The sequence below is a fragment of the Entelurus aequoreus genome, linkage group LG01 (assembly GCF_033978785.1).
Source record: "Entelurus aequoreus isolate RoL-2023_Sb linkage group LG01, RoL_Eaeq_v1.1, whole genome shotgun sequence".
Classification (NCBI taxonomy): Eukaryota; Metazoa; Chordata; class Actinopteri; order Syngnathiformes; family Syngnathidae; genus Entelurus; species Entelurus aequoreus.
Window position 1 is genome coordinate 75,119,039 of NC_084731.1, and position 16,555 is coordinate 75,135,593.

A 16,555-nucleotide genomic window follows, 5' to 3' on the forward strand; every position below is an offset into this window, starting at 1 on the left:
AACTTGTCCCAAGGACGATGCACAAAATAACAGTCCATTATAGTTTTTATGGTATTAACAATTATAATTATGTTATTAACTATTATAATTATGTTATTAACAATTATAATTATGTTATTAACTATTATAATTATGTTATAAAGGTGTTATTATTCCTAACCTGACAACCAACCTTGTCAAAATCTCCCTTAACTTGTCCCAAACGTTTGTGCGCAAAAATTATAGTCTATTATAGTTTTTATGATATTAACTATTATAATTATGTTAACTATTATAATGATGTTATTAACGTGTTATTACTCATAACTCCCACCTTGTCAAAATCTCCCTAACTTGTCCCAAATGTTTGTGCACAAAAATAATAGTCTATTATAGTTTTTATGTTAACATTCTAATGATGTTAAGGTGTTTTTATTCATAACCTGACAAATAACCTCGTCAAAATCTCCCTTACTTGCCCCAAACGTTTGTGCACAAAAGTAATAGTCTATTATAGTTTTTATGTTATTAACTGTTATAATTATATTATTAGCTATTATATTGATGTTATTAACTATTATGTTATTAACTATTATAATGATGTTATTAACGTGTTATTTTTCATAACTCCGCACCTTGTCAAAATCTCCCTAACTTGTCCCAAACAATAGTAGTCTATTATAGTTTTTATGTTACTTGTTATAATGTTATTAACTATTATGTTATTAAGGTGTTATTATTCATAACCTGACAACCAACCTTGTCAAAATCTCCCCAAACTTATACCAAACGTTTGTGCACAAAAGTAATAGTCTATTATAGTTTTTACGTTAACTATTAAAATGATGTTATTAATTATTATAATGATGTTATTAACGTGTTTTTACTCACAACCAACTTTGTCGAAATCTCCCTTAACTTGTCCCAAAGGTTTGTGCACAAAAGTAATAGTATATTATAGTTTTTACGTTATTAACTATTATAATGATGTTATTAACTAATATAAAGATGTTATTAACTATTATAATTATGTTATTAATGTGTTATTATTCATAACCTGATATTCAACCTTGTCAAAATCTCCCTTAACTTGTCCCAAACGTTTGTGCACAAAAGTAATAGTCTATTATAGTTTTTACGTTATTAACTATTATAATGATGTTATTAACTATTATGTTATTAACTATTGTAATGGTTATGAACGTGTTATTATTCATAACCTGACAACCAACCTTGTCAAAATCTCCCTTTACTTGTCCCAAACGTTTGTGCACAAAAATAATAGTTTATTATAGTTTTTACATTATTAACTATTATAATGATGTTATTTACTATTATTATGATGTTAACTGTTATAGTGATGTTATTAACCATTATAATGATGTTATTAACTGTTATAATGATGTTATGAACTTGTATAAACGGACAACCAACCTTGTCAAAATCTCCCCAAACTTATACCAAACGTTTGTGCACAAAAGTAATAGTCTATTATAGTTTTTACGTTAACTATTAAAATGATGTTATTAATTATTATAATGATGTTATTAACGTGCTTTTACTCACAACCAACTTTGTCGAAATCTCCCTTAACTTGTCCCAAAGGTTTGTGCACAAAAGTAATAGTATATTATAGTTTTTACGTTATTAACTATTATAATGTTATTAACTAATATAAAGATGTTATTAACTACTATAATTATGTTATTAATGTGTTATTATTCATAACCTGATATTCAACCTTGTCAAAATCTCCCTTAACTTGTCCCAAACGTTTGTGCACAAAAGTAATAGTCTATTATAGTTTTTACGTTATTAACTATTATAATGATGTTATTAAGTATTATGTTATTAACTATTGTAATGGTTATGAACGTGTTATTATTCATAACCTGACAACCAACCTTGTCAAAATCTCCCTTAACTTGTCCCAAACGTTTGTGCACAAAAATAATAGTTTATTATAGTTTTTACATGATTAACTATTATAATGATGTTATTTACTATTATTATGATGTTAACTGTTATAGTGATGTTATTAACTATTATAATGATGTTATGAACTTGTATAAACTGACAACCAACCTTGTCAAAATCTCTGGGTCTCCTACCTTTAAAAATAAAAGTATAAAAAGTTAACATAAACATGATAATGGACACAATAATGTTTGGGACCAGTTTAGGGAGATTTGGACCATGTGGGGGCTCGATGACGTCACTAGTCAGGAAATGTATTTTAGAATAAAGTAAATAGGGTAATTTTCACAGCACAAACAAGTTATTTGAACATTTGCAAGGTTAAAGGGGGCCAAGGTCACACAGGCGGCGCCTCGCACTTGACAAAAGTGGATTATTCCGCAGCAAATAACGTTACCGTTTTGTCCGCAGACATTGTGGCTTTCCTCACCGCTCGCTGTCCTTCGTGTCATCAGGCAGCGTCATGCTGCTGACGCTGGTCACCGACCAGCAGAAGAACTTCCCGGGCTTCAGGGCCACCTACTCGCAGGTCTCTCTGGCGCCACCAGGTGGGCACAGGACACTTTTTTCTATCTGTTGACTAAATTAGCTTCAAAGGGGAACTACATTTCTTTTTTTAAATGTTGCCTATCGTTCACAACCACAAGAGAGACAAGAACATGTCTTTTTTTTTTAAAGATGATAAAAACGCCTGTAAGATGCAACTAATGGAAGTCATTGTTGTAGCCTTCAAAGTCTCTAAAACTACTTCAACACCTTCCATCAACGTTTATGTACACTCTGCATGTATATATATAATGTAGTAACAGACACCTTCATAACAATATGTCATATGTACAATATACACACTGCAAGTATACATATATATATAATGTAGTAACAGACACCTTCATAACAATATGTAATATACACACTGCAAGTATATATATAATGTAGTAACAGACACCTTCATAACAATATGTAATATGTACAATATACACACTGCAAGTATACATATATATAATGTAGTAACAGACACCTTCATAACAATATGTAATATGTACAATATACACACTGCAAGTATACATATATATAATGTAGTAACAGACACCTTCATAACAATATGTAATATGTACAATATACACACTGCAAGTATACATATATATAATGTAGTAACAGACACCTTCATAACAATATGTAATATGTACAATATACACACTGCAAGTATATATATAATGTAGTAACAGACACCTTCATAACAATATGTAATATGTACAATATACACACTGCAAGTATACATATATATATAATGTAGTAACAGACACCTTCATAACAATATGTAATATGTACAATATACACACTGCAAGTATATATATAATGTAGTAACAGACACCTTCATAACAATATGTAATATGTACAATATACACACTGCAAGTATATATATAATGTAGTAACAGACACCTTCATAACAATATGTAATATGTACAATATACACACTGCAAGTATACATATATATAATGTAGTAACAGACACCTTCATAACAATATGTAATATGTACAATATACACACTGCAAGTATACATATATATAATGTAGTAACAGACACCATAACAATATGTAATATGTACAATATACACACTGCCAGTATATATATAATGTAGTAACAGACACCTTCATAACAATATGTAATATGTACAATATACACACTGCAAGTATATATATAATGTAGTAACAGACACCTTCATAACAATATGTAATATGTACAATATACACACTGCAAGTATACATATATATAATGTAGTAACAGACACCTTCATAACAATATGTAATATGTACAATATACACACTGCAAGTATATATATAATGTAGTAACGGACACCTTCATAACAATATGTAATATGTACAATATACACACTGCAAGTATGTATATAATGTAGTAACAGACACCTTCATAACAATATGTCATATGTACAATATACACACTGCAAGTATATATATAATGTAATAACAGACACCTTCATAACAATATGTAATATGTACAATATACACACTGCAAGTATATATATAATGTAGTAACAGACACCTTCATAACAATATGTAATATGTACAATATACACACTGCAAGTATACATATATATAATGTAGTAACAGACACCTTCATAACAATATGTAATATGTACAATATACACACTGCAAGTATACATATATATAATGTAGTAACAGACACCATAACAATATGTAATATGTACAATATACACACTGCAAGTATATATATAATGTAGTAACAGACACCTTCATAACAATATGTAATATGTACAATATACACACTGCAAGTATATATATAATGTAGTAACAGACACCTTCATAACAATATGTAATATGTACAATATACACACTGCAAGTATATATATAATGTAGTAACAGACACCTTCATAACAATATGTAATATGTACAATATACACACTGCAAGTATACATATATATAATGTAGTAACAGACACCTTCATAACAATATGTAATATGTACAATATACACACTGTAACTATATATATAATGTAGTAACGGACACCTTCATAAAAATATGTAATATGTACAATATACACACTGCAAGTATATATATAATGTAGTAACGGACACCTTCATAACAATATGTAATATGTACAATATACACACTGCAAGTATATATATAATGTAGTAACAGACACCTTCATAACAATATGTCATATGTACAATATACACACTGCAAGTATATATATAATGTAATAACAGACACCTTCATAACAATTTTTCCACGTTCAACAAATTTCCAGGAATTCCCGTTTTTGGTAACCTATTTTTACCCTTAAGTTCGGGTACTCCTTTCACATTTTTCCACCCATTTCAACCGTTTCACCGTCAAAACACTCCTCATATTCAAGACAAAACCCAAGTTGGTTAAGGAACTGGAAAAATTCCCAGTTTCCTGAAATTCCAGGAATTTCTCAATTAAAAACTGTTACTAATTCAACATTTCTTGACCGATTTAAACAATTCCAACACCAACCAATTCAGCTCATTCAGGACATTCATGCTCCTAATGATTTATTTTTAAAAATCCCGCTTCTCCCAAAATTCCCAAATTCCCAGGAAGTTCCCATTGAAATAAATGGGACATTTTTCCAAGTTGCAGAATTCCCACATTTTTCAACCGATTCAAACCATTCCAACATCAACACATTCCACTCATCACGGACATTCAAACTACCATTTTTCCACATTCAACAAATTTCTAGAAATTCTCGTTTTTTGGTAACCTATTTCCACCCTTAAGTCCGACTATTCCTTTCACATTTTTCAACCCATTTCAACCGTTTCACCGTCAAAACACTCCTCATATTCAGGACAAAAACCAAGTTGATTAAGGAACTGGAAAAATTCCCCGGTTTTCCCGAAATTCCAGGAATTTGTCAATTAAAAACTGTAACCAATTCAACATTTCTTGACCGATTTAAACAATTCCAACACCAACCAATTCAGCTCATTCAGGACATTCATGCTCCTAATTGTTTTTGTTTTTTAAATCCCGCTTTTCCCAAAATTCCCAAATTTCCAGGAATTTCACATTGAAATGAATGGGACATTTTTCCAAATTGCACAATTCCCACATTTTTCAACCGATTCAAACCATTCCAACATCAACACATTCCACTCATCCTGGACATTTAAACTACAATTTTTCCACATTTAACACATTTCCAGGAATTCCCGTTTTTTGGTAACCTACCGTATTTCCTTGAATAGCCGCAGGGGCGTTAATTAATTTAAAACCTCCTGTCACACCTGCGTTTACCGGAAACCGGCGGGATGGCCGTGCATGCGGTAATTATTTTAAAACCTCTTCTCACTCCGGCGTTTACCAAAAGGAATCCATAAAATGTAGGCGTGCGCTTTGAGTGTCATGTAAGCATACCATCATGAAAAGCACATTTAATTAAAAAAAACGTTATTATGGTCTTACCTGTACTTATAAATGGAGTCCATTTGCAGCTCCTTCTGACCAAAAGCATCGATAACTTCTTTATAGAAGTCTTCCTTATTTTCTTTCTTCAGTTTTAAAAGTCTCTGTTTCGATGGAGATATTCCTTTAATTATTACCTCCTGCTTCGATTGAAAGTCCAGTTTAGAAAACTGTTTTATTTTAGATACCTGTATGTGATCCTCCATGTTAGAAGTTCAGGCAGAGGGAAAAAATAAATCTCTTGCTGCGTGTGTTCACTTCTTCTGCAGTACAGGAAGTCGCAAGAAGGATCACTAGCGCGGCAGCGCCCTCTACCACCAGGAGGCGGGAGTGATTTAATGACTTATACAGTATTTCACACACGCAGCTACGGTATATTAATAAAACATAGCTGCTTACTGTTCTCTTTAGCATACTGTACCGGTATTCAATAGCTTGGACCTTAAATCCTACTGAAAAGCTCTTTATCTTTTTTCCTTTGTGCGATTGTAAACTACTGAAATCAGCTTCCTCCATTTTGAAAAGGAGGACAGATGCGTCACTCGTGACGTAACGAATTTGACCCGGTGGAAGTTCTAGCCATATGCTAAATATTTTGCGAAACGAGTTTGACCCGGCGAAAATTATAGACATGCGATAATAAAATTAATATTTTGCGAAACGAATTTGATCCAGCTTCAATAATAAACCGGCGATAAGGCCAAGCATGCGTTAATTATTTTGAGAAACGAGTTTGACCCGGCAGTAATTCTAGACGTGCGAATACTATATTCCCTGCGCCAATTCAAGGAAATACGGTATTTCCACCCTTAAGTTCGACTACTCCTTTCACATTGTTCAACCCATTTCAATCGTTCCACCGTCAAAACACTCATATTCAGGACAAAAACCAAGTTGGTTAAGGAACTGGAAAAATTCCCGGTTTTCCGGAAATTCTCAATTAAAAACGGTTACTAATTCAACATTTCTTGACCGATTTAAACAATTCCAACACCAACCAATTCAGCTCATTCAGGACATTCATGCTCCTAATTGTTTTTGTTTTTTTAAATCCCGCTTTTCCCAAAATTTCCAGGAATTTCCCATTGAAATGAATGGGACATTTTTCCAAGTTGCACAATTCCCACATTTTTCAACCGATTCAAACCATTCCAACATCAACACGTTCCACTCATCCTTGACATTCAAACTAACATTTTCCCAAGTTCCAAACCAAATTCCGGTTTCCCTGGAAATTCAAACTCTTCAACATTCAAACCTTTCCAACATTCAAACTATTTCAGCGATTTCAACATTCAAACCATTTCTACATTGATCCTACATTACATTAGCATTTCAGTTCAGCATCAGCTCTTCAACATTCAAACTATTCCAACAATAACTATTCTTACATTCATACTACATTGTGTCAGCATTTCACTTCAACGTCAGCATTGGAGCGTTCACACGCAATTCCTTGAGGAATTGCCTCTTCTAGTTATTTAATAAAATACATTTGTTACATTATATTAGACTTAAACTTCCTTTTATTGTCATTCAAATTTGAACTTTACAGTACAGATAAGAAGAACATTTTGTTGCATTAGCTCTTTGTAGTGCAGGATAAAAGAGCAATAATGTGCAGATATAAATAAATAGATTACTGTACAGATAAATATATTGCACTTTTGCATATGCATCCACATTTATGGATGTATGTTATATTGTCTTTATATTCCAGCCAGTTAATCCGTTTTTGGGGGGAATTATAGTACTAAAGATTAAATTGTAATTTAATGCTGTATTTAGTAAGAAAGTACTTTATTGACGCATATTATTTCCAAGCCTTGGCGGGTCGTATAAAACGATGCTGGCCCCCGACCTTGAGTTTGACAGCTGTGATTGAGAGGTAGAATTGATTGCTGCATTGCTAGCCACCAAGAACGAGTCGATTTTTACAAGTGAAAGTGCAAAAAAAAAAAAAAGTTTTCGTCCTCTTGTCTGTCAAAGATTGTGAACGACAGACAGGCAACATTTTAAAAAAAGTGCAGTTCCCCTTCAAGAATGTAACCTTTAACCTTTGTGCTGGCGGGCAGACTGCGGAGGAACTCTGAGTGGCGACGCGGGCTTCTTCTCCTCGCCGTTCTTCCCGTCCAGCTACCCTCCTGGGAGCGTGTGTGTGTGGAGCATCCAGGCCAGTCGCTCCTCCACATGGCCATTTTCCTCATGATCGCCTTCTTCAAGTGCCACCCTGTCCTCTCCCAGGTGCCGGAGGACAAGTCGGTCAAAGTGGAGTTCCAAAAGTTCTACGTGGGAAACGACTCCGCCGATTGTTCGCGGGATTACGTGGAGGTCAACGGTCGCAGGTGGGTTTTGTCTCCTCGGCTGATCACGTTTAGACTTGAAAGCTGAGGTCACTTCCTGTCAGACTGTGCGGGGCCATGGCGGGCAGCAAGGTGGTGGAGAGCCGAAGCAACGTGATGACGGTCAAGTTCAACTCGGACTCGTCCTACGTGGATCAGGGTTTCCTGGCCGAGTACAAGGCGTTTGTCCCCAGTGACCGTAAGTCTGTCTCTCACCGGTACGAGTCGACGCCATCTTGACCGCCGTGTGTTGTATCGCGAGGCAGCGTGTCCGGGACGCTTCCGGTGCACCAATGAATTGTGCGTGGACTCTGGCTTGAGGTGCGACGGCGTGGACGACTGCGGAGACGCCAGCGACGAAGACGACTGCGGTGAGTGAGTTCTCGTTTTCGGGACGGCGGCGAGACGTCGTCCGTGCTCACGCTGTCACGACTTGTCACAGCCTGCCAGGCGTCCCACATGAGGTGTCAAAATGGCCGCTGTAAGCCCAGGTTCTGGGCGTGCGATGGCGTTGACGACTGTGGAGACAACTCGGACGAGCGCGACTGCGGTGAGGGAATGTTCACGCACAAGGGAAACTGCACTTTTAGAAAATGTTGTCAATACTTATGTGAGTCAAGAACACATGTTTTTCTTTATTTGACGCATTCTAAATCGTAAAATACAGCAAGTAAGAGGTGGCTAACAATGCTGCAAAAGGGAGTACAATATTCCGCTCCAAAAATCATCCAAAACCCGCCAACAATACTTCATATACTGTATTTGCCGGACTATTGAGCACACCGGTATATAAGCCACACCCACTCAATCTTAGAGAAAACATTTTTTTCCATATTTTAGCCGCACCGGGCTATATATACGTTGTGAAATGAGTTATTTACACAGAAAGATATTATAAATGTTTATTTGCATACCTTAATTGTTTCCAAACGGTGTCTGTAACGCGGCAGTAAAACGGCTGATCAAACAAAACAGAAGTCATCGTCATGGACCCGCTAGCTGCGCAAGCTAGCTCTCCAATCAGCTAAACAGACTCAATAACTCCACAGTGACGTTTTGGTGAATTTACTGAGGAATTTGTGAAACTGAAACAATACAAAAAGAATGCCATTGTAAGTTAATAACACAGACACTTGTAAATGTGTTAGCATATTAGCTCATGCTAGCGACGCTATCTTGACTACATTACGATAGCACGTACAAATATGCGTGAAAACACTCCTACAGACATCACACATGGGACGGTTTAGTAAGTAAGAATTGTTTTAGTTATATTGTAAAACTTACAAACTTTGCTTGAAGTGATGAATGAAGAATCCTTTTGAGCAAAAATGCTACGGACAGTTTCACTTCTGGTTTAAGGCATTAAAACGGCTAAACATCTCAATAAATCCACGGTGACGTTTCGGTGAATTTACTGAGGAATTTGTGAAACAATACAAAAAGAATGCCATTGTAAGTTGATAACAATAACACTAACACTCGTAAACGTGTTAGCATATTAGCTAATGCTAGTGACGCTAGCTTGATTAAGTTACAAACATGCATGAAAACACTCCTACAGACATCACAGACGGGAAGGTTTAGTCAGTAAGAATTGTTTTAGTTATATTGTAAAACTTACAAACGTTGTTGGAGTGATGAATGAAGAATTTATACGAGTAGAAACGCTATGGATGGCTAGGAGACGGAACACACTTATATTTCTGGTTGAAAGCTCTAAATGGAAGGACACGCTCATAAGATGGCGCCATAGCACAAACTATAAAACACCTTTTTAGTGTATTTGCTTGTTTTTTTTGTTTGAAAACTTTTTATTATGGCCGTCAGCGAAGAAAAATCCGTAAATTAGCCGCGCCGTTTTGTAAGATGCAGGGCTCAAAGTGTGGGGAAAATGCAGCGGCTTATAGGCCGGAATTTACGGTACATGTCGTGACCTAAATATTAACCAAGTATTCGCACACTTATATTTCTGGTTGAAAGCTCTAAATGGAAGGACACGCTCATAAGATGGCGCCATAGCACAAACTATAAAACACCTTTTTAGTGTATTTGCTTGTTTTTTTTGTTTGAAAACTTTTTATTATGGCCGTCAGCGAAGAAAAATCCGTAAATTAGCCGCGCCGTTTTGTAAGATGCAGGGCTCAAAGTTTGGGGAAAATGCAGCGGCTTATAGGCCGGAATTTACGGTACATGTCGTGACCTAAATATTAACCAAGTATTCGCGATATTGTTATTATACGCGCTAACACAGACAAACTGTTTTTAGCGGCACCGTGATCACAAAGCGCTAACTAGCTTCTGCTGCTATATTGACATCATCAGCCAGAGAGCTGCTGAAAGTTAATTCTAGATTACAGAGGTGTGGACTCGAGTCACATGACTTGGACTCGAGTCAGACTCGAGTCATGAATTTGATGACTTTAGACTCGACTTGACAAAATGTAAAGAGACTTGCAACTCGACTTAGACTTTAACATCAATGACTTGTGACTTCACTTGGACTTGAGCCTTTTGACTTGACATGACTTGCTACTTTCCCCAAAACCCAAAGCTTAAAAAGTTATTTGGGAGCGCTCTGTATCTTTCATTTTGTACGTGTCTGTCTGTCTATCAGCGTGTGTGCTGCTTGTCAGCTGGTGTGCTGTCAGTACAACAGCCAATCAAATTAGTTATACGTTGTTTTCATCACACAGCATTCATCCAATCAAATTGCAGGACAACCACCGAACAAGAGTTGTCAAACAATGCGGCAGAGAGAAACAATTATGCCAAAGTTGGTTTCGTTCGGGTATAAAAACTACGACTTGGTCAACAAAAAACGAATTGCGAATGCAAATCACGCAGTTCGAATATTACAGACGGAGACGCAACAACTTCCAACTTCTTTCGACATTTGAAGTTGCACAAAGAAGGGTAAGTTTTAAATGTAAGATAACGTTTATTGGCTAAGTAACATGACTTTTATTTGCTGTGTAGTTAAATCAGTGAGGCTGTAAACTCACTGCTAACGTTATAACCATAGACATGTTTTAAGGGTACGCAGCATCGAGCGCTACTGCCTACTGGCGCAGACGAGACGCGGGGCCGCCATCTTGGAGTGGTGATCCGCTCCACTCAGTGCAATTCATTTGTCAGGAGCAATGAACTGTCAGCGCATTTAATTCATTTTACCTCACTGAATACCACTGATTTTCACGCGGTTTTTTGTCATACGTGTAGCTATGATAACGGACACATGTTTTGGCAAGTTTTATTATTCATAGTTTGCTTAACAGTAATATAATATTCTTATACGCTATAAGTGACCAGGCGTCCGAGATCAAAACTGGGAATATAATCCCAGAGAAGGGGGAAAAAACGGTAAGCTATTTTTAAATTGAAGAAACAATATGATTAGGTTATATATACATGCGTATATCCTACATAAACAATGTATGAATACATTAGATATCTATATATCCTAGGGACCTATAGACTGTATCTCTGTTGCTGCAGCAGCAGAGAGTTTATTCTGTCTTGACACTTTGTATTGATATTTTGTATTACATTCTTCCCTTAAATGATCATGTTTACAGTGATTGTTATGTATGTATTTTTTATGTATGTCGCTTTGGATAAAAGCGTCTGCCAAATACTTAAACATATATAAACACCTGAAAGTCTTTATATCAGCTAAAACCACCAATTTGTTTCACTACATTTAGAATAAAACCAAATGATGTTTTACCCAACAATGTTAGTATTTTAATATTGTTACTTGAAGACTTATTCCTGGTTACAATTATACTGTTAAGAAAGTATTGTCTTATATTTTGCCTAAAATGAGAATGCATCATAATCAGTGGCGGCTGGTGAATTTTGTTGTAGGTGGGGCTGAAAGTTTGTAAACCAAACCCCTGTAGGGGGGTCATCCTCCCCCAGAAGATTTATTTGTGATTTTCACATACAAATATTGAAGATCTTTGCTCCTTCTCAACTCTGTGGTAATATTATTTTCATAAAATACAACCAATAGTATGTTAATGTTTGTTTTTGCAAATGTGTTTATTCTGTAAAGGAATGAGTTAAATGTTTAAAATTGTTTAAACTATTAAAATTACTGTTAATAGTGCTATTATGAATTGCAATGTCAGCACTATTTTTTTCCTGCTATTTCAAATGCACTTGTTTTAATAAATAAATACAGCGTTTTAAAAGCATACACAATCTGTGTAAAAATATTAGTCTGTGGTTAAAAGGACTTGAAAGGACTCGAAACTCAAAATGCAGGACTTGGGACTCGACTTGAGACTTTCCAGTCTTGACTTTGGACTTGACTCGGGACTTGCCTGTCTTGACTCGGGACTTGACTCGAGACTTGAGGGCAAAGACTTGAGACTTACTTGTGACTTGCAAAGCAATGACTTGGTCCCACCTCTGCTAGATTATAAATCCTGTCTCTCACCTGGATAGTAGAAGGTTGTGGACATTAACCGAGAAGTTGGTCAACTTTGACATCCAACTTAGACCTGGAGATGGCGAGAAAGACACGAAAAGACGCTCGTTTGCAGCAACTATTTTTATTTCTTTTTTAACTCCGTGAGGGTTATGATTAATTCTTCATCTAAACATCCCATCAGTCAGCATCTCCGTGCGAGCAGACATTGTACAGCACGTGATTATTTTATTATGTTCCTAGTTTGTATTTCTTGCAATACTGCTACATGATGCTTAGTGTTTGACTAAAGCTGCATCTGTTTAGCACACAGCTTCTAAAACTTGTGGATCATCCTCCTTATATTCAGGCTCAAAAATTGTATAATTTGTCCCAAAGTAGTCTTTGTTGTCTCTCATGAAGTCTGCCATGATTAGTAGTCTCGTTGTTGTTGTTGTTGAAGGGAACAGAGAACGTTGTGATACGTCTGTCAAACTAACACGTATGCTTTAAATGAGCAAAATATGTAAATGTTACACGTTTTGATGAATGTTACTACTTGACATATATACTTACATCATGTATGTATTACATGTTATTATGAATATTACTACATTACATATATACTTACATCATGTATATATTACATGTTATTATGAATATTACTACATTACATATATACTTACATCATGTATATATTACATGTTATTATGAATATTACTACATTACATATATACTTACATCATGTATATATTACATGTTATTATGAATATTACTACATTACATATATACTTACATCATGTATGTATTACATGTTATTATGAATATTACTACATTACATATATACTTACATCATGTATATATTACATGTTATTATGAATATTACTACATTACATATATACTTACATCATGTATATATTACATGTTATTATGAATATTACTACATTACATATATACTTACATCATGTATATATTACATGTTATTATGAATATTACTACATTACATATATACTTACATCATGTATGTATTACATGTTATTATGAATATTACTACATTACATATATACTTACATCATGCATATATTACATGTTATCATGAATGTTACTACATTACATGTATACTTACATCGTGTATATATTACATGTTATTATGAATGTTACTACATTACATATATACTTACATCATGTATATATTACATGTTATTATGAATGTTACTACATCACATATATACTTACATCATGTATATATTACATGTTATTATGAATGTTACTACATTACATATATACTTACATCGTGTATATATTACATGTTATTATAAATGTTACTACATTACATATATACGTACATCATGTATATATTACATGTTATTATGAATGTTACTACATTACATATATACTTACATCATGTATATATTACATGTTATTATGAATGTTACTACATTACATATATACTTACATCCTGTATATATTACATGTTATTATGAATGTTACTACATTACATATATACTTACATCATGTATATATTACATGTTATGAATGTTACTACATCACATATATACTTACATCATGTATATATTATATGTTATTATGAATGTTACTACATTACATATATACTTACATCACATATATACTTACATCATGTATATATTATATGTTATTATGAATGTTACTACATTACATATATACTTACATCATGTATATATTACATATTATGAATGTTACTACATTACATATATACTTACATCATGTATATATTACATGTTATTATGAATGTTACTACATTACATATATACTTACATCATGTATATATTATGTCATTATGAATGTTACTACATACATTACATATATACTTACATCATGTATATATTACATGTTATTATGAATGTTACTACATTACATATATACTTACATCATGTATATATTACATGATATGAGTTTTACTACATTACATTTATACTTACATCATGTATATATTTAATGTTATTATGAATGTTACTACATTACATATGTACTTACATCATGTATATATTACATGTTATTATGAATGTTACTACATTACATATATACTTACATCATGTATATATTACATATTATGAATGTTACTACATTACATATATACTTACATCATGTATATATTACATGTTATTATGAATGTTACTGCATTACATATATACTTACATCATGTATATATTACATGTTATTATGAATGTTACTACATTACATATACTTACATCATGTATACATTACATGTTATTCTGAATGTTACTACATTACATATATACTTACATCATGTATATATTACATGTTATTATGAATGTCACTACATCACATATATACTTACATCATGTATATATTATATGTCAATATGAATGTTACTACATTACATATATACTTACATCATGTATATATTACATGTTATTATGAATGTTACTACATTACATATATACTTACATCATGTATATATTACATGATATTATGAGTTTTACTACATTACATTTATACTTACATCATGTATATATTTAATGTTATTATGAATGTTACTACATTACATATATACTTACATCCTGTATATATTACATGTTATTATGAATGTTACTACATTACATATATACTTACATCATGTATATATTACATATTATGAATGTTACTACATTACATATATACTTACATCATGTATATATTACATGTTATTATGAATGTTACTACATTACATATACAGTATACTTACATCATGTATATATTACATATTATGAATGTTACTACATTACATATATACTTACATCATGTATATATTACATGTTATTATGAATGTTACTACATTACATATATACTTACATCATGTATATATTACATGTTATTATGAATGTTACTACATTACATATATACTTACATCCTGTATATATTACATGTTATTATGAATGTTACTACATTACATATATACTTACATCCTGTATATATTACATGTTATGAATGTTACTACATTACATATATACTTACATCATGTATATATTACATGTTATTATGAATGTTACTACATTACATATACAGTATACTTACATCATGTATATATTACATATTATGAATGTTACTACATTACATATATACTTTCATCATGTATATATTACATGTTATTATGAATGTTACTACATTACATATACTTACATCATGTATATTACATGTTATTATGAATGTTACTACATTACATATATACTTACATCATGTATATATTACATATTATGAATGTTACATTACATATATACTTACATCATGTATATATTACATGTTATTATGAATGTTATTACATTACATATACTTACATCATGTATATATTACATGTTATTATGAATGTTACTACATTACATATTTACTTACATCATGTATATATTACATGTTATTATGAATGTTACTACATTACATATATACTTACATCATGTATATATTACATGTTATTATGAATGTTACTACATTACATATATACTTACATCATGTATATATGTAATGTCATTATGAATGTTACTACATTACATATATACTTACATCATGTATATATTACATGTTATTATGAATTTTACTACATTAAATATATACTTACCTCATGTATATATTACATGATATGAGTGTTACTACATTACATATATACTTACATCATGTATATATTTAATGTTATGAATGTTACTACATTACATATATAGTTACATCATGTATATATTACATGTTATTATGAATGTTACTATATTACATATATACTTACAGCGTGTACCGAATATACAATGTTAATGGAGGTGTTTGGATGTTTTTCAGAGCGCTTTATAGGCGTAAAAGAACAACTTTTGTTAACTCCATTGTGCTAATTTTGCAACCGTTTA

At 32.7% G+C, this 16,555-nt stretch overlaps 1 protein-coding gene across 1 annotated transcript in view; it reads left to right on the forward strand.

Annotated features, from left to right (window-relative positions):
• LOC133657139 (suppressor of tumorigenicity 14 protein homolog) overlaps positions 1–16,555 on the forward strand; it is a 46,188-nt gene that overhangs the window by 18,178 nt on the left and 11,455 nt on the right. The window contains exons 8-13 of the mRNA XM_062058100.1: positions 2,368–2,504; positions 8,006–8,103; positions 8,175–8,275; positions 8,338–8,471; positions 8,539–8,643; positions 8,715–8,822. Of these exons, the coding sequence (XP_061914084.1) occupies positions 2,368–2,504; positions 8,006–8,103; positions 8,175–8,275; positions 8,338–8,471; positions 8,539–8,643; positions 8,715–8,822 (683 nt within the window). The remainder of the gene's footprint in view (positions 1–2,367; positions 2,505–8,005; positions 8,104–8,174; positions 8,276–8,337; positions 8,472–8,538; positions 8,644–8,714; positions 8,823–16,555) is intronic.